This window comes from Trichomycterus rosablanca, chromosome 12, assembly GCF_030014385.1.
Source record: "Trichomycterus rosablanca isolate fTriRos1 chromosome 12, fTriRos1.hap1, whole genome shotgun sequence".
In the NCBI taxonomy this organism is placed as follows: Eukaryota; Metazoa; Chordata; class Actinopteri; order Siluriformes; family Trichomycteridae; genus Trichomycterus; species Trichomycterus rosablanca.
Window position 1 is genome coordinate 16247690 of NC_085999.1, and position 23683 is coordinate 16271372.

At 40.0% G+C, this 23683-nt stretch overlaps 1 protein-coding gene across 1 annotated transcript in view; it reads left to right on the forward strand.

Moving 5' to 3' along the window:
- Positions 1-23683, forward strand: part of sema5ba (sema domain, seven thrombospondin repeats (type 1 and type 1-like), transmembrane domain (TM) and short cytoplasmic domain, (semaphorin) 5Ba) — a 269710-nt gene that overhangs the window by 213194 nt on the left and 32833 nt on the right. Inside the window, exons 10-14 of the mRNA XM_063005942.1 lie at positions 2488-2623; positions 5494-5701; positions 7114-7321; positions 18662-18779; positions 21828-22009. Coding sequence (XP_062862012.1) covers positions 2488-2623; positions 5494-5701; positions 7114-7321; positions 18662-18779; positions 21828-22009 — 852 coding nt within the window. The remainder of the gene's footprint in view (positions 1-2487; positions 2624-5493; positions 5702-7113; positions 7322-18661; positions 18780-21827; positions 22010-23683) is intronic.

Sequence of the window (23683 nt, forward strand, 5' to 3'; positions counted from 1 at the left end):
AATGACCTGACTTTCAATGTGACTGTTTAATTCAGTTTGTTTAATAGATTGTCATATGGCTTTTATATGCTATGATAGATCATGCTATATGTGGGAAAGTCTCTATTAGGGACAGGTCAGGACTGTAGGCATCTTTGCTCATCAAAGACTGCTTTTGTAAAAAACCATGATTACAATCACCTGTTGACATCACCTGTTTGGAATCACATCATTATTTAGTTTTTTCACCTCATTACTAGCCCTTTATTGCCCTCGTCCCAACTTTTTTGGAATGTGTTGCAGGTCTGAAATGCAGGAATGGAGGTATATTAACAAATGAAATAAAGTTGAGCAAACAAAACATGAAATACAGTGGGGCCAAAAAGTATTTAGTCAGCCACTGATTGTGCAGGTTCTCCTACTTAGAAAGATGAGAGAGGTCTGTAATTTTCATCATAGGTACACTTCAACTATGAGAGACAAAATGAGAAAAAAAATCCAGGAAATCACATTGTAGGATTTTTAAAGAATTTATTTGTAAATTATGGTGGAAAATAAGTATTTGGTCAATAACAAAAGTTCAACTCAATACTTTGTAACATAACCTTTGTTGGCAATGACAGAGGTCAAACGTTTCCTGTAAGTCTTCACCAGGTTTGCACACACTGTAGCTGTTATTTTGGCCCATTCCTCCATGCAGATCTCCTCTAGAGCAGTGATGTTTTGGGGCTGTCGCTGGGCAACACGGACTCCACAAATTTTCTCTGGGGTTTAGGTCTGGAGACAGGCTAGGCCACTCCAGGACCTTGAAATGCTTTTTACGGAGCCACTCCTTCGTTGCCCGAGCGGTGTGTTCAGGATCCTTGTCATGCTGGAAGACCCAGCCACGTTCCATCTTCAATGCTTTCACTGATGGAAGGAGGTTTTGGCTTAAAATCTCACGATACATGGCCCCGTTCATTCTTCCCTTAACACGGATCAGTCGTCCTGTCCCCTTTGCAGAAAAACAGCCCCAAAGCATGATGTTTCCACCCCCATGCTTCACAGTAGGTATGGTGTTCTTGGGTTGTTCTTCTTCCTCCAAACACGACGAGTTGAGTTTTTACCAAAAAGTTCCATTTTGGTTTCATCTGACCACATGATATCCTCCCAATCCTCTTCTGGATCATCCATATGCTCTCTGGCAAACATCTGACGGGCCTGGACATGTACTGGCTTAAGCAGGGGGACACGCCTGGCACTGCAGGATTTGAGTCCCTCTCGGCGTAGTGTGTTACTGATGGTAGCCTTTGTTACTTTGGTCCCAGCTCTCTGCAGGTCATTCATCAGGTCCCTCCGTGTAGTTCTGGGATTTTTGCTCACCGTTCTCATGATCATTTTGACCCCACGGGATGAGATCTTGACCCCAAGGGAGATTATCAATGGTCTTGTATGTCTTCCATTTTCTTACAATTGCTCCCACAGTTGATTTATTCACACCAACCTGCTTGCCTATTGTAGATTTACTCTTCCCAGCCTGGTGCAGGTCTACAATTTTCTTCCTGGTGTCCTTCGACAGCTCTTTGGTCTTGGCCATGGTTGAGTTTGGAGTCTGACTGTTTGAGGCTGTGGACAGGTGTCTTTTATACAGATAACGAGGTCAAACAGGTACCATTAATACAGGTAACGAGTGGAGGACAGAAGAGCTTCTTAAAGAAGAAGTTACAGGTCTGTGAGAGCCAGAAATCTTGCTTGTTTGTTATTGACCAAATACTTATTTTCCACCATAATTTACGAATAAATTCTTTAAAAATCCTACAATGTGATTTCCTGGATTTTTTTTTCTCATTTTGTCTCTCATAGTTGAAGTGTACCTATGATGAAAATTACAGACCTCTCTCATCTTTCTAAGTAGGAGAACCTGCACAATCAGTGGCTGACTAAATACTTTTTGACCCCACTTTATCTCAGGTTAAATCAAATAAAAGTCAAAGTAAATGTAAGGAACATTGCATTTTATTTTATTTTATTAGCATTTTCCATACTGTCCCAACTTTTTTCCGATTTGAGGTTGTATTATATAATTACACTTCTGGGTACCAGCCATTATAACACATAAAAAACCCACTTTTTTTAAACATAGGGCCTGTACAGTATCTCAGCCTGTGCAGATGTGTGAGGAGTATATTGTGTTCCAGTTGAGCAGTTCATAGCATGAATAGCATTTAGAGCAATAGCTAAAGGTTTACACAGGCTTCTGTTGCATTTATATAATAGCAAAAATGCGCATCGACACTTATGCGTGGGCGCAACTGAAGCAGATTTAGCTTTAAGTGTGTGTGTGTGTATGTTTTCACTGCTTTCTCACAATTCGCAGAACATTTTACAGATTGCTCTGCCAGATTCAGGATAGCTGCATGATTATGCTTAGAGACTTAGAGATATGCAATGCTGCATCAAAGTACAAAAGTTTAAAGGACACGAATTTCTTACACCTCCACTTAGTATTTTCATGTGTTGACTATGCAGGAACAGTATTGCTGCATCTGCAATTTGTGCATACAATCTCAGTGCCATCACACGGGCGTTCAACGGGCCCTTCCGCTCCCAGGAGAATCCACGCTCCACCTGGCTGCCCACCCCTAACCCTAACCCCAACTTCCAGGTACACCTTTTACCTTGACTCCACTTTTCATTTTCTTTCTTATGCTCGCCTTTATCATTCTCAGCTGTGAGCTATATTAATATTGAATAATGATCTACATACAGTGGGGGAAATAAGTATTTGATCCCCTGCTGATTTTGTAAGTTTACCCCCTTACAAAGACTTGAACAGTCTATAATTTTTATGGAAGGTTTATTTTAACAGAGAGAGACAGAATATCAACAAAAAATCCAGAAAAAAAACATTAAATAAAATAGTTGTAGGTCAGGACAACTTACCTTCTACCAAAAGCACTTTTTAGGAGGCGTACTTTTCTTGCATGATGATGTAGAAGTTTACACAGAGCCTTACTGCACACATAGAGACACTCTGTGCTCCATTACATCTTCCCCACAACAGCACAAGCTCCCAGACCAGCACAAGAGCAGCCGGGGGAAGATGCACCCATCCTTCCTCCTTCAAACACGGACAAATGTGTTTGTTGTACGATCAGCCAGATTGATGGCACAGCTTAGATACTGTCTCAGAGGTGTGCTAGCACATTAGCCCACTGTGCCACCCGGGCACCCTGTGAAATAAATAAACAATCAAAAGAGTAAGTTTAAAAGCAGAACCTGTTAAAAATAAGCTGCATCATTTGTTAAAATAATACATTGTACATGTTAACAAGTGAAAAATGTATTATTTATAAGCACAAATTAAGAACTCAGTTAAATAAATCAACTTATTATAATTCTGTTGATTTAAGGGTGCAGAAACCGGGAGCGTAATCACACTATATATTGAGTGATTAACCATATTTGGATATGCTGCTCAGGTGGTGCAGCAGTAAAACACGCCAGCACACCAGAGCTGGGATTTCGAATACATCGTATCGAATCTCAGCTCTGCCATGAACAGCAATTGGCTGTTGTGGGACAAACCAGACCGGGGTTCCTCATAACTGGTGTAGTTATGACCTCTGCTGGCTGATTGATTGCGCCTGCACAAAGTTGAGGAATAATGCTGATCAGGGTGTGACTCTCCATGCACAAGGCTGATCCGCATATGAACTCGCCTGGTGCAGGTGAAAAGAGGCAGTCGGTACTGATCACGTGTCGGAGGGGGCGTGTGTCAGTTGCAAAGCTTCTCAGTCAGCAGTGGAGGGTTGTATCGGTACAGGTGAATCAGGGTAATTGGATATGACTAGATTAGTGGACAAAATGGGGGGGGGGGGGTAGACAATACAGTATTGTGACAGTATTCAGTCTAAGCAATTGAAAGTAAAGGGCCTTGCTCAAGGGTCCAACAGTGGCAGCCTTGCAGTGGTGAGACTTGAACCAGAGACCTTCTGATTACTAGTTCTGTACCATAACCGCTAGGCTACAACTGCCCCACTCACAAATCCAGTTGCCCTAACATACTGCTGTTACATACTGTATGTTTACCTATACAACAGGTGGTTCCAACCATGCAATCTAATTGGTTAATAGAAGTATGGCAAAATAGTCATACTGTAATTAGATAAAACAGCATAGTCATTTTACCATACCTGTATTACTCTGTTTTTAGCTTCCGCAATCAATTCAATTTTGGATAATAAATGTATTTAATCGTATAACTCGTAAAACTTATTATATAGCGTGTACACTGAAGCAGGCATTGAAGAATATGATATTAGGTGGTTAAAACTTCACCCACCATTTATGCAACCTGGCACCGATAATGCACTGATAAAATGCAGCCAATAAAGCTGTTTGCTAGCAGCATATCTACAGCCTTATTCATAAGTGGGCAGGGGTAGCTCAGCGGTCAAGGTTCAAGACTAGTAATCAGAAGGTTCAAGCACCACCACTGTCAGATTGCCACTGTTGCAAGACCCTGACCTTCAGTTGCTTCTCATGGATACAAGTGTCTGCTAAATTCAATAAATGAAATTAAATATAGTGTACAAGAAAAGAAAACCAAGATTGATGTGACTCTTGTTTACTCTTGTATTTACACAATACACAAGTTTTTCATTGTTAACAAAACAGTTTTGGGATACTGAAATAAGCCTTTTAATGATTGTTTGTATGAAATGTGACATACACCGACTAGGCATAACATTACGACCACTGACAGGTGAAGTGAATAACACTGATTATCTCTTCATCACAGCACCTGTTAGTAGGTGGGATGTATTAGGCAGCAAGTGAACATTTTATCCTCAAAGTTGATGTGTTAGAAGCAGGAAAAATGAGCAAGCGTAAGGATTTGAGTGAGTTTGACAAGGACCAAATTGTGATGGCTGGATGACTGGATCAGAGCATCTCCAAAACTGCAGCTCTTGTGGGGTGTTTTTGGTCTGCAGTGGTCAGTATCTATCAAAAGTGGTCCAAGGAAGGAACAATGGTAAACCGGCGACAGGGTCGTGGGCAGCCAAGGCTCATTGATGCACGTGGGGAACGAAAGCTGGCCCGTGTGGTCCGATCCAACAGACGAGCTACTGTAGCTCAAATTGCTGAGGAAGTTAATGCTGGTTCTGATAGAAAGGTGTCAGAACACACAGTGCATCACAGTTTGTTGCGTATGGGGCTGCATAGATCTCAATCCAATCGAGCATCTGTGGGATGTACTGGACAAACAAGTCCTATCTATGGAGGCCCCGCCTTGCAACTTACAGGAGTTAAAGGATCTACTGCTAACATCTTGGTGCCAGATACCACAGCACATTTTCAGGGGTCTAGTGGAGTCCATGCCATGACGGGTCAGGGCTGTTTTAGCAGCAAAAAGAGGACCAAAACAATATTAGGAAGTGGTCATAATATTATGCCTCATCGGTGTATATGTGTATGTATGGGTGTGTTGTTAACAACATTATCAAGCTAATTTACTTTGAAATGTTCTAGTGTGGCACTATTGAAGATGAGGGGCCCAATGAAGGCCTAACCGAGCGCAGCCTGCAGGATGCCCAGAGGCTGTATCTCATGAATGACGTGGTACAGCCAGTGTCTGTTGACCCACTTGTGTGGCAGGACAACATACGCTTCTCCAAGCTGGTGGTTGACATTGTGCAGGGCCAAGACACCCTTTACCATGTCATGTACATTGGAACAGGTAAGCAAACCCTGAAGTCTATTGTTTGTGCGATATAGTTATATTAAATTTCAGGTAGCTTTTACGAGGGATCTTCAAAAAGTTGGAAACGATGAGGGCGGGAGGAGTAGTAATTGGTCGTGTCTGAGAGACTGAGAGAGAGCTTATAGTCCAGATTTAGCGCCATCTGATTTCCACCCCCGCTTAAAGAAGCTTTAAGGGGAAGAAGATTTTCATGTGATGATGATGTGAAAGCAGCGGTGCATCAGTGGCTACGCGCTCAACCAAGAACATTTTGCTGATGGAATTAAAAAGTTGGTATGATTGGCTGTTGTTCACAGGGTAGGACAAGCTGGAAAGGGACACCTCATAACTGAGCGGTCTGGCTCTCTATACACAAAGCTGATTGGCATATGAACTCGCCTCGTGCAGGTGAAAAGATGCACACGTGTCGGAGGGGGCGTGTGTCAGTTCGCTCTCCTTAATAGGGGCGGGGATCAGCACCAGTAGAGAGGAAGCATAACGCAATTGGGTGTAAATTGGATGCGGTAAAGATCGGGAGAAAAAGGGGAAACTGCATTAAAAAAAATTAGGGTAGCTTTTAATAGGGATCTTTAAAAAGTTGGAAACTGTGAGGGCGGGAGTAGTAGTAATTGGTCGTGTCTGAGAGACTGAGAGAGAGCTTATAGTCCGGATTTAGCGCCATCTGATTTCCACCTCCACTTAAAGAAGCTTTAAGGGGAAGAAGATTTTCATGTGATGATGATCTGAAAGCAGCGGTGCATCAGTGGCTACACACTCAACCAAGATCATTTTTTGTTTATGGCATTAATAAGTTGAGATGATGCTGGGAAAAATGCATCAGAAAATGTAGAAAATGGATGTAATTTGTTCTTGAAATTCTTAATATAGAAAATATAGAGTTAAGTCAGGGTGACAGGGCCTTTTCTGTAGCTGCCCCAAGACTCTGGAATAGTCTTCCACTTTTCATAAAGGAATCCCCCACAAAAGATGCCTTTAAGTTAAATTTAAAAACTAATTTGTTTTCTTTGGCATTTGAGTCCTCTTAATGAATAAGTTTTTAATATTTGTTGGGTTGTCATAGCCATCTTTTTTTTAGTGGTTTTATTTGATTTATATGTTTATATGTTGGTGCGTATGTATATTATTTTGTATGTATGTTAATGATTTGTTAAATGTTGCATAGTTAAGTGGTATTTATACCTATATATTTTAATGTACAGCACTTTGGTTGACACACACTGACTTTTAAATGTGCTATAGAAAAAAAGGTGACGACTTAAAAAAGTGAGGAAACTTTTTGAAGAACCCTCGTAACCCTGTAAATATAATTAATTAAGTCTGCATTTATATGTTGTATTAGCATTTACATTTTGCATCCTTATTTTAATGCTGTCCCCCTGCAAAATCAGAGTATGGGACCATTCTAAAAGCTCTGGCTACCACCAACAAGAGTTTGCAAGGCTGCTATTTGGAGGAGATGCAGCTCCACCCACCTGGCGTAAAAGAACCCATTCTGAGTCTCCAGATTCTCCATGGCGACAGGACTCTTTTTGTCGGCCTGAATGACCGAGTGGTGAAGATTCCTCTGGCAAGATGCTCCAGCTACACAACAGAACAGTAAGCACAGCCTTGTCATACCTAAACCATAACAAAAACCACAGAGAAATGTTAACTAATCTGTGTTTACTTTCAAAGTCAGCACTTATTTAATCCACCTCAGTTAGCTTTTTTGCTGTGAAGGACAGTGTTTACTTTTGGCTGAAGGTTTCGAGTTACACTAAATCAAGTTAAGGACTATGAATAGCTCCTTTCACAGAATAATGGTATGGCATGGGCTCCTACCTTTCCAGCTTTAGAATAATGCCATGAATCTGTAATTGCAAATGAAATCCATCCACCCATGTGACCGATGGAGTGAAAAGAACACTCCCCTGACTCAGAGGCCCTATGTATTTTATCAGAGCTTTCAATCAGACGATGCCCGTCCGAGGTGGGAGACGTAAGTCAAGCTCAATTTGGCAAAGGGGTCGAAACAGATGCTTTGTCAGCTGTGTGTGCGTTGGTGAAGGTGAGAACGAGGGAGACGTTGTGTGTGTTTTACAAGGAGAGAATTATGCTGAGAAAGCTATCTGTTTTAAATAAGGAACACATACATCCTACTTCCACACGTCAAGAGAGAGGGGGTGATGAGGATGTCAAATAGAAGAACATCAGAGTAGCAAAGCCTGTTTAATACCTAACAGCTGAGAATAATCAGACCAGACCTCAAGGACAAAGCAGACAAATCAAGTCCTGTGTTACTAGACAAGTTTGTGGCTTTGGTAATGTTTGCTAATCAGCTGTATTGTGTAAGTGAATAGGTCAATATAGTTGCTGTGCAGGAGCATTTTAACAGTCTTTCCATACTAACCACTTACGCCTAGTTCACAATACACGATTTGTGCCCTGATTTTCGCTCGCCGAGAGGTCGCCGCTAGATGTGGCAGCTTGGAGGCAAATCAGCGTTCACTCAGGACTTGAAAATCGGCTCTCAGATGTTATGTGTGAACTGTTCAATGACTCGATACGCCGATCATTCGCAGACTCAAGAAAAATAACATAACATTATGACCACTCCTTGTTTCTACACTCACTGTCCATTTTATCAGCTCCACTTTGTAGCTCTGTAATTACTGACTGTAGTCCATCTGTTTCTCTACATACGTTTTTAGCCTGCTTTCACCCTGTTCTTCAATGGTCAGAACCACCACAGAGTAGGTATTATTTAGGTGGTGGATCATTCTCAGCACTGCAGTGACGATGACATGGTGGTGGTGTGTTAGTGTGTGTTGTGCTGGTATGCGTGGATAAGACACAGCAGCGCTGATGGAGTTTTTAAACACCTCACTGTCACTGCTGGGTTGAGAATAGTCCACCATCCAAAAATACACAGCCAACAGCGCCCCATGGGCAGCGTCCTGTGACCACTGATGAAGGTCTAGAAGATGATTAACTCAAACAGCAGCAATCGATGAGCGATCGTCTCTGACTTTACATCTACAAGGTGGACCAACTAGTTAGGAGTGTCTAATAGAGTGGACAGTGACATTACCATTTCATTGTTACTACAGTGCTGAGAATGATCCACCACCTAATTAATACCTGCTCTGTGGTGGTCCTGTGGGGGCCCTGACCATTGAAGAACAGGGTGAAAACAGGCTAAAAAAGTATGCAGAGACATAGATAGACTACAGTCAGTAATTGTAGAACTACAAAGTGCCTCTATGGTAAGTGGAGCTGATAAAATGGACAGTGATTGTAGAAACAAGGTGGTCATAATGTTATGGCTGTTCAGTGTAGTTTTTATCAGAATACACTGGCATACACACAAGCTGTACAGTATTTGTGACTTATCGTATCATTAAACCCCTTGTCACTTAGTTAGTTTGGGAGACCAGACAGATCCATCTGTGATTCCTCCTGTAGATAGATGGTGTAGTGTATGATCCCCTATCACTGATCAGTCATGTAGTGTTAAAACCATGATTTAAAAGACTCCCGATGACAAGAGATCAAGTAGTGTAGTGTAAACTGTACAGCGATCTGAACACCTTGAAAGTCGTGTAGTGTGAACCTAGCATTACACATTCAGTTATTCACTCACACTTTTCATTAATTAAAAAACAAGTGCCAAGGTAAACAGAATAATTCTTTTGTATTTTTGGCTTTTATTATTGGTTAAAAAAAGAAAACAAAAGTTCTAAGCAAAACCAAAAAACTGGCTTATGTTCAGCCCAGTGTGGTGTAATTAACTCGGGCTCTTTTGATATTCATGTACTGCTAATTAGATATTAGAGAAGTTTTCATTCCTGTCTTTGGGCCTGCGTATTTTCAATTAACCTCAAGTACACTACTTTCTGCTTACTCTTGTCCAGCACAAAACTAATTTATTCTACTTGGGCTGCTGTTTGGGCAGAAAACAATGCCAGCAAAGCTGCTTGGCCACATCAATCTGATACACTGAGTATTAGAGAGGTTTAGAGAGAGTGTTCTTTTGGGGGGAATGATGTGGATGTTGATGCAGGGATGGATTAGAAATTGGAACAGAACCCTACTGAATGACGGACTCTGCTCACCCACAGGATCTTGCTAAGAGTGCAGAACAAAGCAGCAATGAGGGGCAATTGAAATGAAACAATTTACTGCGTTCAGATGACTGTGTCGGTCGATCAAGTGCAGCATATTACCTCATGGCAGCAGCCAGATTAGCCCATCTGTATTCCACTTCTGTGAAGGATTCAGTCATTTTAGCAAAGCTAATATAACTTTTAAGAAGAGGTATGGTGTATAGATTAAAAATCTAGTCTTTGTATTATGTTTTATTAAAAACATGTGGACGAGGTATACATGAGGTGTGTACCTCATGTGCAAAACAGTGTGTTCTCATTTTTTTAAACTCAAGGGCAGAACATAAACAGCCCAACCACATGATTTGCTTGGTAAACCACAAATGGTTTTAAAAGCTTTCCCCTGGGTTTCCCCATACCCTCTGATGTGGATAGCTTATTTTCAGTTCATTGACTTTAAGACAAACCTATAATTCTAGCCACAAAGCATCAGACACACTGAATGGATTTCGCACCTTGCAAAGACGGTTACTGTTGCAGTTTTATCGTTGAGTAAATAACATACAAACACCAATCAGTTTTCAATATGTAAATAACAAAATACAGTGGTACCTTGAAACTTAACGCCAATTGGTTCTGGGAGTGGCATTGAGTTTAAAAGGCGTTGAGTTTCAAGGTATTTTTTCCCATAAGGATGTATGGGGAAACCTGTTAATCCGTTCCATGGTTTTGTGGAACTTCATAAATTTTAGGTAAAATTTAAAATATTTCATATAAAATAATGGGGTTGTTTTTGACACTTATATACTGAGAATAACACAAATATAATATAAAAAACTGAAATACAATTAAAAACAGTTAAAAATCAATAAAAAATACAACAAAACCTGCACTTCACCTTTATGTTTCCTTATGCTTCTTAATCGTGGAGATGCTTGATCTTGGAATACCACATTCCGTTCAGTAAAGGCGCCTTCACATGAGAAGTGGCAAAACCACCTTGCTGCTATTTTCTATAGAGCAGAGATGGACACACAGCGACTTTAGACTCGACTCTGACTCGTTTCAAATGACTTGGACTCGACTCGTGACTCGCAAAAAATGACTTCTGAACAGCAAAAGTCAGTGACATTAGTTACGTGTGACAATTATATATATACTCTATATATGATCCGACATCATTCTGATCGTGTCATTTTCTGCTCTCTAATAACGCTCCAGCTGTCTTAACCCACAATACACGCAATGGGTAAATGTTCCAGCTTCCGGCGAAGTGATGAAGCGTCACTCCCTACTTAAAATGGTGGAATACCCTATGTAGTGCACTAACAGTAACATATAATGTGAATGGAACGCGCCTACAGAATTGGTGTTAATGATTTTAAGAACAGAAATGATTTTTCTGAACCAATCAATGTATTTAGTTTGCAGCGTCACACAGATGATTGTCAATGAAACGCTTGATTGGCTTTCTAACGAGTGTTTTACTTCACAACCGGGAAAAGGTTTGGAGGTTTTTAATTATAAGCACATTTACAAAATAATGGATTATATTGCTAATGGGACACATGGTTATAAATTTAATAGCATCTGGAAGGTAAGGTAAGCATTATTATGGATATTTTGCTGTGTTTTGTATTTTGGCCGCTGTGCCGTAATTTGCAATGAAAACAAAACGTCAGTTTAAGCTTTTAACTGGTACCTAGGAAAGTAAAGGCACTAAGTAAAACGGCAAAATACAGTTGCTAATCTGTTGTTGTTTTTTTTATCTGAACGTATATATTGTTTGTTTTTTCTACGCTACACTTGCAATATATGTTTTGTGTATATTATATTGCCTCGTGACTTGACTCAGACTCTAGCCTAAAGACTCGTGACTCGACTCGGACTCTAGCCTAAAGACTCGTGACTCGACTCGGACTCTAGCCTAAAGACTCGTGACTCGACTCGGACTCTAGCCTAAAGACTCGTGGCTCGACTCGGACTCTAGCCTAAAGACTCGTGGCTCGACTCAGACTCTAGCCTAAAGGCTGCAGTAGCTCGTCTGTTGGATCGGACCACACAGGCCAGCCTTCTCTCCCCACAAGCATCAATGAGCCTTGACCGCCCATGAGCCTGTTTACAGTTTACCACTGTTCCTTCCTTGGACCACTTTTGATAGATACTGACCACTGCAGACCAAAAACACCCCACAAGAGCTGCAGTTTTGGAGATGCTCCTACCCAGTCGTCTAGCCATCACAATTTGGCCCCTGTCAAACTGGCTCAAATCCTTACGCTTGCATATTTTTCTTGCTTCTAACACATCAACTTTGAGGATAAAATGTTCACTTACTGCCTAATATATCCCACCTACTAACAGCTGTTGTGATAAAGAGATAATCAGTGTTATTCACTTCACCTGTCAGTTGTCATAATGCTATGCCTGGTCGGTGTGTGTATATATATATATATATATACTGTATATATGTATATGTATATATATACAGTATATATATATATATATATATATATATATACAGTATATATATATATATATATATATATATATATATATATATATATATATATAAACTTAATACAGGCTTATGCATAACGCCAGCTAGAGCCACCTATTATGAATAAAATATACCTTTAATGCAGGCTGAGGTATCTGTTATATCTTTTTACTTTACAGGTTTTCTCTTTATATTTGATGATAGCATGATGTTATGCAGTGTACATTGTAGTTTTGGATGCAGTTTGCAGTTAAGTTTTTATTTTAGACAAACTAAAGGGTTTTTTTGGCATTTTCCCCACTAATTTTCCCTCCAATATAGTCGTATCCAATAACCCTATTATATTATCCTTTTACTTTACTGATGTTGATATCCACCCTGATTGAAGTAAGCCGAGACTGACACACACACCCTCCGACTCGTGTGCAGTAGCCGACTGCATCTTTTCACCTGCACAAGGCAAGTTCATATGTGGATCAGCTTTGTGTACGGAGAGCCACACCCTGATCAATGCATTATCCCTCATCTCCCAGAGGTCGTACTTGCATCAGTTATGAGGAATCTTCTCCGGCACCCTGCCCTTGAACACTAGCCAATCATTGTTCATGTAGCGTCCAGCCTGCCGAACCGAACAAATTCGAAATGTCAGCTCTGGTATGCTAGCATATTTTACCGCTGCACCACCTGAGCGCACTGGTTTGTTAATGTAGTTGATTATTTAACTAACAAAAGTACACAGAAATAACTTCATGTTTTATGACCAACTTAACTGCATTTGTAAAGATAAACTAATTAGGAATGTGATGCATGCAATGGGGCAAAATAGTGAAAAGTTTATAGAATATTGAAACTACACCAGTTTAGTTCAGTGTAGAAATGTGGGCTATTTAACACCATTATAGGTTAGGTCTGGGTTAGGGGTGTGCCAAAGAAACCACCATATAACATTTTCATGTAAACAGATTTTTTCTGACTTCAGTCCTTTTACATGTGTCTGTAGAAGGTCAGAATTGTCACTGAGAACAGAGCATTACTTCAGGACTTGGAAGGAAATCCATGGACAAGAATATTCACAACGTATTGCTGCCAGCTCTTCAGCAGGGTGTAAAAACACCCTGGTTAAGAGCTCATGACAGTGCAGCCTGCTGAAGCACTCAGCCCAGCACTGGAGGGAGTCTAGGGGCAGGAAATTGGACAAAAAAAAAAGGAAAGAGAGTAAGAAAGTGAAGGAATGTATTACTGCTGCAAAAATGTTTGGCTTTTATCTGACTCTGCTTTTTGCAAGCTAACAATATTGAAACCATTTTCTTCACTTTGTATCTTGGCCTTGATCCCTCAAGTTCTGGCTAACTTGTGATAACTCATTAAAGGGTTTTTCAAACAGGTGTCTGTTCATAGGAACAGCAAAGAGTCATCCACCATCCAATCAGCTTTTAAGATGCAGAATTAATGGGCAGAGCATAATTAATTTAATTTTCTTATTTAACAGAAAAATGCTGTTTATTTGTCCATAAGCAGATCAAACATGCTGTAAAAAAATTTAGATCAAGGCAGTGGAGACAGTGGACATTTAGATCAAGGCAGTGGAGGCAGTGGACATTTAGAAATGCTGGCCAAAAGTCAGGGCATCACTTACCTATTTGCGTTATCATCAAAAGAGGCATTTCTTATTAACAGTAGCCAATCCGCCTTTGCATGTTTTTATTAGATGAGTATGTGTAAAGAAAACCCATAGAACATGCTAAATTTTTCACAGAAGTTGAAGCTTTAATTGGGATCTTTCCGTCCCCAGTGCTTTGTGGTAGCCACACTGCATGTTGTACCTCTGTGCTGCCATAAATGCAGTTCTAAGTAGTTTTGATATGAAATAAAAAATTTTATAGACATCTCTATATGCCAATCAGGGTCCTTACACAGCATTTGCAGACCCCACCTACATAGTCCGGTCATCCCGTCCTAGCAGAGACATGTCCGCTGCAGGCACTGCCAATTTTACCCGCTAGATGGCGCCCATCCAACCGGTGGCAACGGTGAGTTTTGAACCGAGGAGTTCAGAATCTCACGCTGGTGTGCTAGCGGAAGATTCCGCTGTGCCACCTGGAAAAGAGGCATTTCTTATTAACAGTAGCCAATCCACTGTCTGCATGTTTTGGTAGGTGAGTGTGTGTAAAGAAAACCCAAAAGACATGCCAAGTTTTTTCACAGAAATTAATTTTATTTATTTTTAATTTGATTTTAATTGGGATCTTTCTGTCCTCAGTGCTTTGTGGTAGCCACAGTGGCATGCTGTGCCACTGAGCGGCCATGAATTCAGTTCTAGGTCATTTTAATTTCAAATAACTTAATTTTATTATTTTTAAGTACTTATTAATGAGCCTCACGTTTGTAGATTTATATGTAAAACTGAGCATTGTGAAACTAAATCTAAGAATTTATCATGGACATTTTTTAAATTATAATTATCTAAAATTATTGTGATTAGGCAGCTGTATAATAATTGTAACAAACCTACTAATCATATTGACTTCAATTGTAAGTACATGTTAATAAAATCAGTATACATCAGTATAAGGTGCATGAAGCAACCAAGTGTATGTAAAGCTTTAAGTTGTATTGTACACCAATCAGCCATAACATTAAAACCACCTCCTTGTTTCTACACTCACTATCCATTTTATCAGCTCCACTTACCATATAGAAGCACTTTGTAGTTCTACAATTACTGATTGTAGTCCATCTGTTTCTCTGCATGCTTTGTTAGCCCCCTTTCATGCTGTTCTTCAATGGTCAAGACTCTCACAGGACCACCACAGAGCAGGTATTATTTAGGTGGTGGATCATTCTCAGCACTGCAGTGACACTGACATAGTGGTGGTGTGTTGGTGTGTGTTGTGCTGGTATGTGTGGATCTGACACAGCAGTGCTGCTGGAGTTTTTAAATACCATGTCCACTCACTGTCCACTGTATTAGACACTCCCACCTAGTTGGTCCACCATGTAGATGTAAAGTCAGAAACGATCGCTCATCTATTGCTGCTGTTTGAGTTGGTCATCTTCTAGACCTTCATCAGTGGACACAGGACGCTGCCCACGGGGCGCTTTTGGCTGAATATTTTTGGTTGGTGGACTATTCTTAGTTCAGCATTGACAGTGAGGTGTTTACATTTACATTTTCAGCATTTAGCAGACGCTTTTATCCAAAGCGACTTACATTAAAGTATACAGTGTGAGCAATTGAGGGTTAAGGGCCTTGCTCAAGGGCCCAACAGCAGCAACCTGGCAGTGGTGGGGCTTGAACCAGCGACTTTCTGGTTACTAGTCCAGTACCTTAACCACTAGGCTACTGCTTGTTTAAAAACTCCGTCAGCGCTGCTGTGTCTTATCCACTCATACCAGCACAATGAACAGCATGAAAGGGGGCTAACAAAGCATGCAGAGAAACAGATGGACTACAGTCAGTAATTGTAAAACTACAAAGTGCTTCTATATGGTAAGTGGAGCTGATAAAATGGAGAGTAAGTGTAGAAACAAGGAGGTGGTTTTAATGTTATGGTTGATCGGTGTATGTGAGCTTAACCCTAAAACCTGACACAATGTGCCGTGCCTAAATTGGTTGCCTAGCCAAGAGGGATCTACAAAAAAGAAATCATGACCATCTGCCATAATTGTTGTAATGATTTGGTGTTAACAGAACAGCTTTTTTCCTTCCCCATTCAATCATAGCTTTTTAAAGGCCTATAAAATAACTTTATAGCCCTTGCCATCCATTTACAATATCCATTAAGCTTGCAGGGAGTCAATAAGATGTGTTACATTCCATCAGCCATCATGCCACATTGTTTTGTTTGTTGGTTCATTTTCGCCTTGTGTAATGTTTAAAATTTAACAAGCCATGTGCTGTAGTAATCCATCAGCAAGCCGTGTTCAAAACAACCATGTAGTTTACATAATACAAGTCTAATAAGAGTCTCATTTGTGCATGTAATATTTCATGTCTGACTCGGAGACGTTACAAATGCATCAGATACACTGTCATGCCTTTTGTATCTGACAGTTTTATTCATTTATTCACATTCAATGTATGCTCCGTTCAGTTCATGGTCACAGTTATTCAGGGCCCATTCTGGAAACATAGCATGAGGCAGGAACGATCCTTGAAAGTATGGGGGAAAAAGTCAGAATACATTGAGGAAACCTATGTGGACGCTTTGCATATGCAGTAACTAAAGGCGGAGATTGAACCAAGGACCATGGAGCACAGTGCTGCTATTTGAATCGTGTTCCCAAAAAACGAAGGCATTGTCTTGCACAAATATTCACAGTTTGCTATTTTAAAATAGCAGAGCAGTCGGGATGACTACAAAATGCAGAAGGAATTGCAGATAGCATTTGACTTCTCTCAGTCCAGACCTTTAAATCCTTTTAGTAACTCAGCTCGCAGATGCCTAAGCAAAGTCATGACCAGTGAATACCTTTAAACCGTATGTGTGTCCAGTGGTCTCAGGTTCAAACGGTCAAATCCGCATTTCCCTTGAGCTGCGGCATTTTCACAGTTTTAAAAGCTTTACATGGCTGGCTGGCTCTTTGAGCCGCTGGTCCATGGGAGTAGATTTTTCCACTGTAATTAATAGGACAGGCACCCACTTCTTGCTTAAACGGATTTGCTTGCAGGTTAATGCCCCTAGCACTTGTCAGTCTGCTCCTGGTGACTGGGGGTAATTGAGCTTTCTGTACAACATTAGCTGTCATTAGACAAATTACAACTGTCATTGTTCCCTATTTTCCCCTAACTGGCAGAAACCGTGTTTTCCAAATAAGCTCGGAATATTAGTGTAACTGTCAGTGAGACATAAGGACTAAAAGATTTACAAAAATAATTTTAAAAATGACATTTAAGTTTAGAAAGTAATTTGTTTAGCGCCCAAAAATGTGTGAGTGCACATTACCCACATACTGCGTCGGCTATAAATGAGAATGGCTAAAAAAGGAAAAGCCTTATTTTTCTATTTCTACTTTGCAGAAATGACTTATGGCTCTTTTTATTACACAGAAACTCATATAATATTCATACAACACAATAAAAGACACACAGATATACACAGACAAGGCATAACATTATGACCACTGACAGGTGAAGTGAATACCACAGATTATCTCTTCATCACTGCACCTGTTAGTGGGTGGGATATATTGGGCAGCAAGTGAACATTTTATCCTAAAAGTTGATGTGTTAGAAGCAGGAAAAATGAGCAAGCGTAAGGATTTGAGCGAATTTGACAAGGGCCAAATTGTGATGGCTAGACGACTGGGTCAGAGCATCTCCAAAACTGCAGCTCTTGTGGGGTGTTTTTGGTCTGCAGTGGTCAGTATCTAATAAAAGTGGTCCAAGGAAGGAACAGTGGTAAACCGGTGACAGGGTCGTGGGAAGCTTGTCGCATTAGCAAATGTTAACACACTGTGAGATCTAAAATACTTCACAAAAACTTCACCTGTGGAATAGGCCCACCCTGACAAGGCCAAATGGTTGATGAAAATGCGATAAAGGTTAATCTAATGTAAAGAGGTCTTCACATAATGTCAGACAGGTTGTTGTTGTTGTTGTGGTTTAATTCTTAACGCCATGTTAGCTGCTTTGGCTATCATCATGGCTAGCGAATAGTCTTTAAAAGTCAAAATGGTGGGTCGATTTGCTTTCTTAACAAGTCCGTATGGTGGTTAGAGTGATTATGTAACAATGTGGGTATAGAGTTTTAATTGTTTTTTATTTATCTTTTCTTTATATGGCATTTTAAGTGTGAGTGCTTCTAAGAATTAAAGCAGTTTTTGGGAGGGTACTGAGGTAAAAATTTCCCTGTAGCTGTCTGTAATGTAGAACTTTGCTCTGATCTGTTGGCATGAATGGAGAATGAGTTTAATTGAAGTTCTTGATCCACAGAATGAGCAAGTTTGTCGCATTAGCAAATGTTAACACTGTGAGATCTAAAATACTTCACAAAAACTTCACCTGTACTGCTTGTTCAAAATGAGTTTTAGGCTAAAGGGACAGCAGCGGTGGTCCTCACCACTGTGCCACCTCATGTTCCTGCTACCTACCGGTTCCCTGTGGATTAACTTTATTACAGAATTTGGATTTAATGATGCCTTACTAATGATTGTACTGTTTCATGAGTTAAAAGGTTTTTAATCTGTAGATGGATTATATTAAGATGTGTTTGTGTTCTTTCTTGAGAAGTCATTCGAGACTGAATCTGAAACTGACTGTATATTTAGAAGGAGCATGCTGAGATGAGATGTTTGTTTTTATTTCACACACTGTCTTAATTTTTTCCAATTATTATTTCTGTTATTGCTCAGGTTGTGTTTGGATGCCAGAGACCCATATTGTGGCTGGGACAGGAAGCAGCGACGATGCACCACCATTGAGGACAGTTCCAACATGAGCCAGTGGTTTCAGAACATCACAGCTTGTCCGGTAAGGAAAAGTCGCTTCATAACAGAAATTCGGTCACACTGACCATTTCTATTACTACTCCCAGTAACGATGATGGAAATTGCAATCACTTTATTCGTTCATTAATCTTCAGTAACCACTTCATTAGAGATATGGTGAGTCCTCGAAAACTCAAGTCTGGCTGAAAACAGTATGCATGGCAGCCATAGCCTTAAACATGCCTGTCCGTTAAAGAACATCACACCCTTAACCATGCACTCACACACATCAGGGGCGTACCTCAGAGTAATAGCTGGAAATTAAACTACCCAGGAAAAACATACTGACTCAGGAGAACATAGCAGATCTTGTGACCGAAGGCCAGAACCGAGCCCAGTTTCCTAGGTCCCAGGGGGCTGTGCAACACCCACAATATTATGTTATTTTTGTAAATGTTTGTAAATAATACTGAATCTTTAATAGTTTTAATTTGCCATTACTCATTTAACAGCTGAATGTCATATTTCATAGAACGTGAGGTGCTTGGGTTGGGCTGAAGATTGCCATTGGCATTTACAGTAGTGTTCAAAAAAATAGCAGTCCAACACCATTAACTTGATAAATCACTGTTTACATAGCAAAAAATTCACTTGAAAGTGTAGTAGAGTAATGATAACAAAACAAACCTAACAATTAGGACATGCATCCCACTCATTCTGAGTAATTGAAGCATTGATTGAAAGGGGGTTGTTCAAAATAATAGCAGTGAGGAGTTCAATTGGTGAAGTCATTCATTCTGCAGAAGAACGGGTGTCAATTTTGGCCCTTATTTAATGTAGGAGGGTGGCAAATGTTGCATAGCTCATTTCCTTTTGAAATACTGGGTAAAATGGGTTGTTCCAGACATTGTTCTGATGAACAGCGTACTTTGATTAAAAAGTTGATTGTAGAGGGAAAAAACATACAGAGAAGTGCAGCAAATTATTGGCTGCTCAGCTAAAATGCCTTAAAGTGACAACCAACACCTGAAAGACGCAGAAGGAAGCGTGGAACTACTGTTCGAATGGATCAGAGAATAGCCAGAATGGCAAAGGCTCAGCCAATGATCACCACCAGAAAGATCAAGGAACATCTGAAGTTACCAGTAAGTACAGAAGATGATTAAGTGAAGCCAATTTACCAGCAAGAACTCCTGCAAAGTCCCGTTGTTAAGATAAAGACGTGTCCTGAATGGGTTCAAATTTGCCAAGGAACACATTGACTGGTCCAAAGAGAAATGGCTCAACATTTGTGGACTGATGAAAGCAAAATTGTTCTTTTTGGGTCTAGTGGCCGTAGACAGTATGCCAGACGACCCTCGAGCACTGAATTCAAGCCACAGTACACTGTGAAGACAGTAAAGCATGGTGGTACAAAATGATGATATGAGGATGTTTATCATACAATGGTGTTACGCCTATTTATCACATACGAGGGATCATGGATCAGTTTAAATATATCAGAATACTTGAGGAGATCATGTTGCCCTATGTCGAAGAAGAAATGTCCTTAAAATGGGTGTTTCAACATGACAATGACCCAAAACATCTTGGTTACAGACAAACAAGATTGAGGTAATAGAGTGACCAGCCCAATCCCCTGACTTCAATCCCATAGAGAACTTGTGGGCTGATGTCTGAAACACGTTTTTTTGAGGCAAAACCCAAAATTGCAGAAGAACTGGACTGGAATACCTGTTTAGAGGTACCAGAAGTTGGTCGACTCCATGCAACACAGATCTCGGAAACAATTGTTATGCCACTGAATATTAGTTCAGTAATTTAAAGTAAAGTGAAACCTCAAACATTTTTTCATGTTATACTGTAGATAAATTTTTTTAGTTTTTAAAGAAAAATGCTGGCACTGCTATTTTTTTTGAACAGCCTAATATTCATTTTTCTTAACTTTCTGTAAAGGATTAACACAAACTGGCTAAATGTTGTTAATGTTTTGATTTAGAATTGAAAGTGTAGTATTTTCAGTGCATTTGCATTTATGGAAATAAAAGTTATTATAATGATTTTGTGCTTTATTCACTTTTTTAAAGTCACTGCTATTTTTTTGAACACTACTGTACATTATCCCATCACCACTGAGAGCCGGGTTAAAATCTCAGCACTAAACTAATCTAGTCATTAACAAACAGGATTGGCTATGTCTGTAGAATGGCCAAAGCGCTGTAATGAATAATCACCCTGTCCAGTAAATTCCCACTTTGTGTCCAGTGTTGCCCATAACAGGAACATGACCAACAGAGACAAGGATAAAGGTTAATCTGATGTAAAGAGGTCTTCACATAATGTCAGACAGGTTGTTGTTGTTTAATTCTTATTGCCATGTTAGCTGCTTTGGATATCATCATGGCTAGCTAAAAGTTTTTAAAAGTTAAAGTGGTGGGTCGATTTGCTGTCTTAACAAGTCCGTATGGTGGTTAGAGTGATTATGTAACAATGTGGGTATAGAGTTTTAATTGTTTTTTCTTTATCTTTCCTACTGAGGGTACTGAGGTGAACATTTTCCTGTAACTGTCTATACTGTAGAACTTTGCTCTGATCTGTTGGCATGAATGGAGAATGAGTTTAATTGAAGTTCTTGATCCACAGAATGAGCCATTGGGGGACTGGTATCTTTTTAGCAAGTATGTATGGGTCAGTTTGGTGTGTCCTATGCAGCATCTTGTGTATATACATTGTTTTCATAATTTTTTGGGGTATTGAGGTTTATCCGGATGGCTGGCAGGGGCATTGTTAAATCGGGGATGTTACGGCTTGCTTTGCTGTCAAGTCCGCTTGCTCATTCCCTTAAAGGCCACAGTGTCCTGGGTGTCAGACAGGTAACTGATATAGGGAAGATAATCATTATCATTAGACAGACATCTGCTATTAAATAAAGACTGAAACAATGATTGATTAAGATACAGTTAGAACGCTTGACACCGGTGATCTCATTGAGTGTGACGAGCCAACTTAAGTTCATACAGATTCTACGAAGGAAAAACAAGTCTTCTTTACTCTCCTGCCTCTTTCTCACATTTATTTTTGTCTGTTTCAGTTGCGGAACCAAACCACAGATGGTGCCTATGGGCCTTGGGCTCAATGGCAGCCCTGCAGCCATGATGATGGTGAAGGTACCAGTGCTTGCCTATGTCGTTCCAGGACATGTAACAGCCCTCCTCCTCGTTGCGGAGGAAAAGATTGTGAGGGTCCGACTATTGAAGTCGCCAACTGCTCAAGGTAGATTTTAAATATGCTTCCTAACTTTGTTTTTTATAATATTTACAATTATTTTGTAAATAATAGCTACATAACCGGTGGTTTAATAATAATGCTACTCAGAGCTACTCGGTTTGATTATAAACCTTTATTAGGTGTCCTCTAACTGGGCTCACCTGTAGAAAAAACCTCAGTTAATTTTAATAGCTATCTAGAGACATGTAATTGACTGTGGAATGGGAAATTGAATCCAGGCCAAGGATGATTTAGACCTTTGCATTAACCTTTATCTCATCCTTTGGGTTAACATGACCAGATGAGGTATCTGTTGTAATCAACTGAATGTCTTTTTTTTTTAACAAAATAGCATAATGTGGCCACTCAAAATATGAATATGAAGGAGAAAGAAAACAGATCTCATTTTAGTTTATTTATAGCACTGAGAATTATAATAACACATCTTACAAACAAAAGGATCAGCAGGGACATTACCCATCCAGTCACTCTTAACATCACTTCACACAGTCTTATTTAGTCTTACCGCTGCGTTTGTTTGCACCAGAATTGTGGCGTCTAGAATGTAACCAATATAAATTAAACCAAGTTAGAATACACTAAGGGCTAATTTTCCAGACATTGATAAAGTATAGCTTTTGGTGATTTACCTTTAATTGTTTTTGTCTACAATTAGGATTAAACTAGGTCTAGGGTCCAGACCCTGAGGCTCACTTCCTAACATCATTTCCTATAATGAAACCAACCAACTCATCAGTTCGAAAATCAGCTCTGCCGGATAGGGACTCCTCATAACTGAGGCAATTACGACCTCTGCTGGCTGATTGATGGAGTCGAGGAATAATGCATTGATCAGGGTGTGTTTCTCTGCACACAAAGCTGATCCTTATATGAACTCGCCTCAAGCGGCTGAAAAGATGCATTCGGCTACTGCACACGTATCAGAGGGGGCGTGTGTCAGTCTCGTTTTACTCAATCAGGACGGGGATCGGCATCAGTAGAGAGTAAGCATAATGCAACTGGGTAATTGGATACCCTAAAAACTGGGAGAAAAATGCAAAAAAAAATCTAATTACTGTTATTGTCACATCACATTAACACATTTGTGAAAGGTGTGTTAGAATCTTAGGTGCGTAATCCCTCACAGTTGTAAATACACATTAGATACAAAAATATACACATTAACTTACATACACTAGCAACATTTGTTCAATATATACAGATTGTTATTTAAAGGCTATTTATATATAGATGTACAAAGATTACAGTATGCAGTACTGTGAGTCTGTGATAGGAAAAGTGAATGAGGAATGTAAATGTTTATAGCAGATATGTAGGGAGAAGTATAGATAGTGTAGTCTAGGTAGTGCTGGACAATAATTCGATATCGATATACTGTATATCGCGATAGAAAATGTTTCAATAACGGTGATATGATTTTTAAACAAATTTGATCGATATGCTTACGTAAGTGCATGATGACGTGCGCCACAGTTACCGCTCTGATTACACTGCCTACAACACGGTGGATATTAGCGGCTAAATGAGTTCAACAGCTGTGAGTGAACGAGCATCCACAGTCAATCTGCGACCAGCCGTTCGAGGGGAAAAAAAAGTCTCTGTGACTCTGAAAGTCTCCGGTGCACCAACAGACACACATTAGACCCATAATCTAATCAT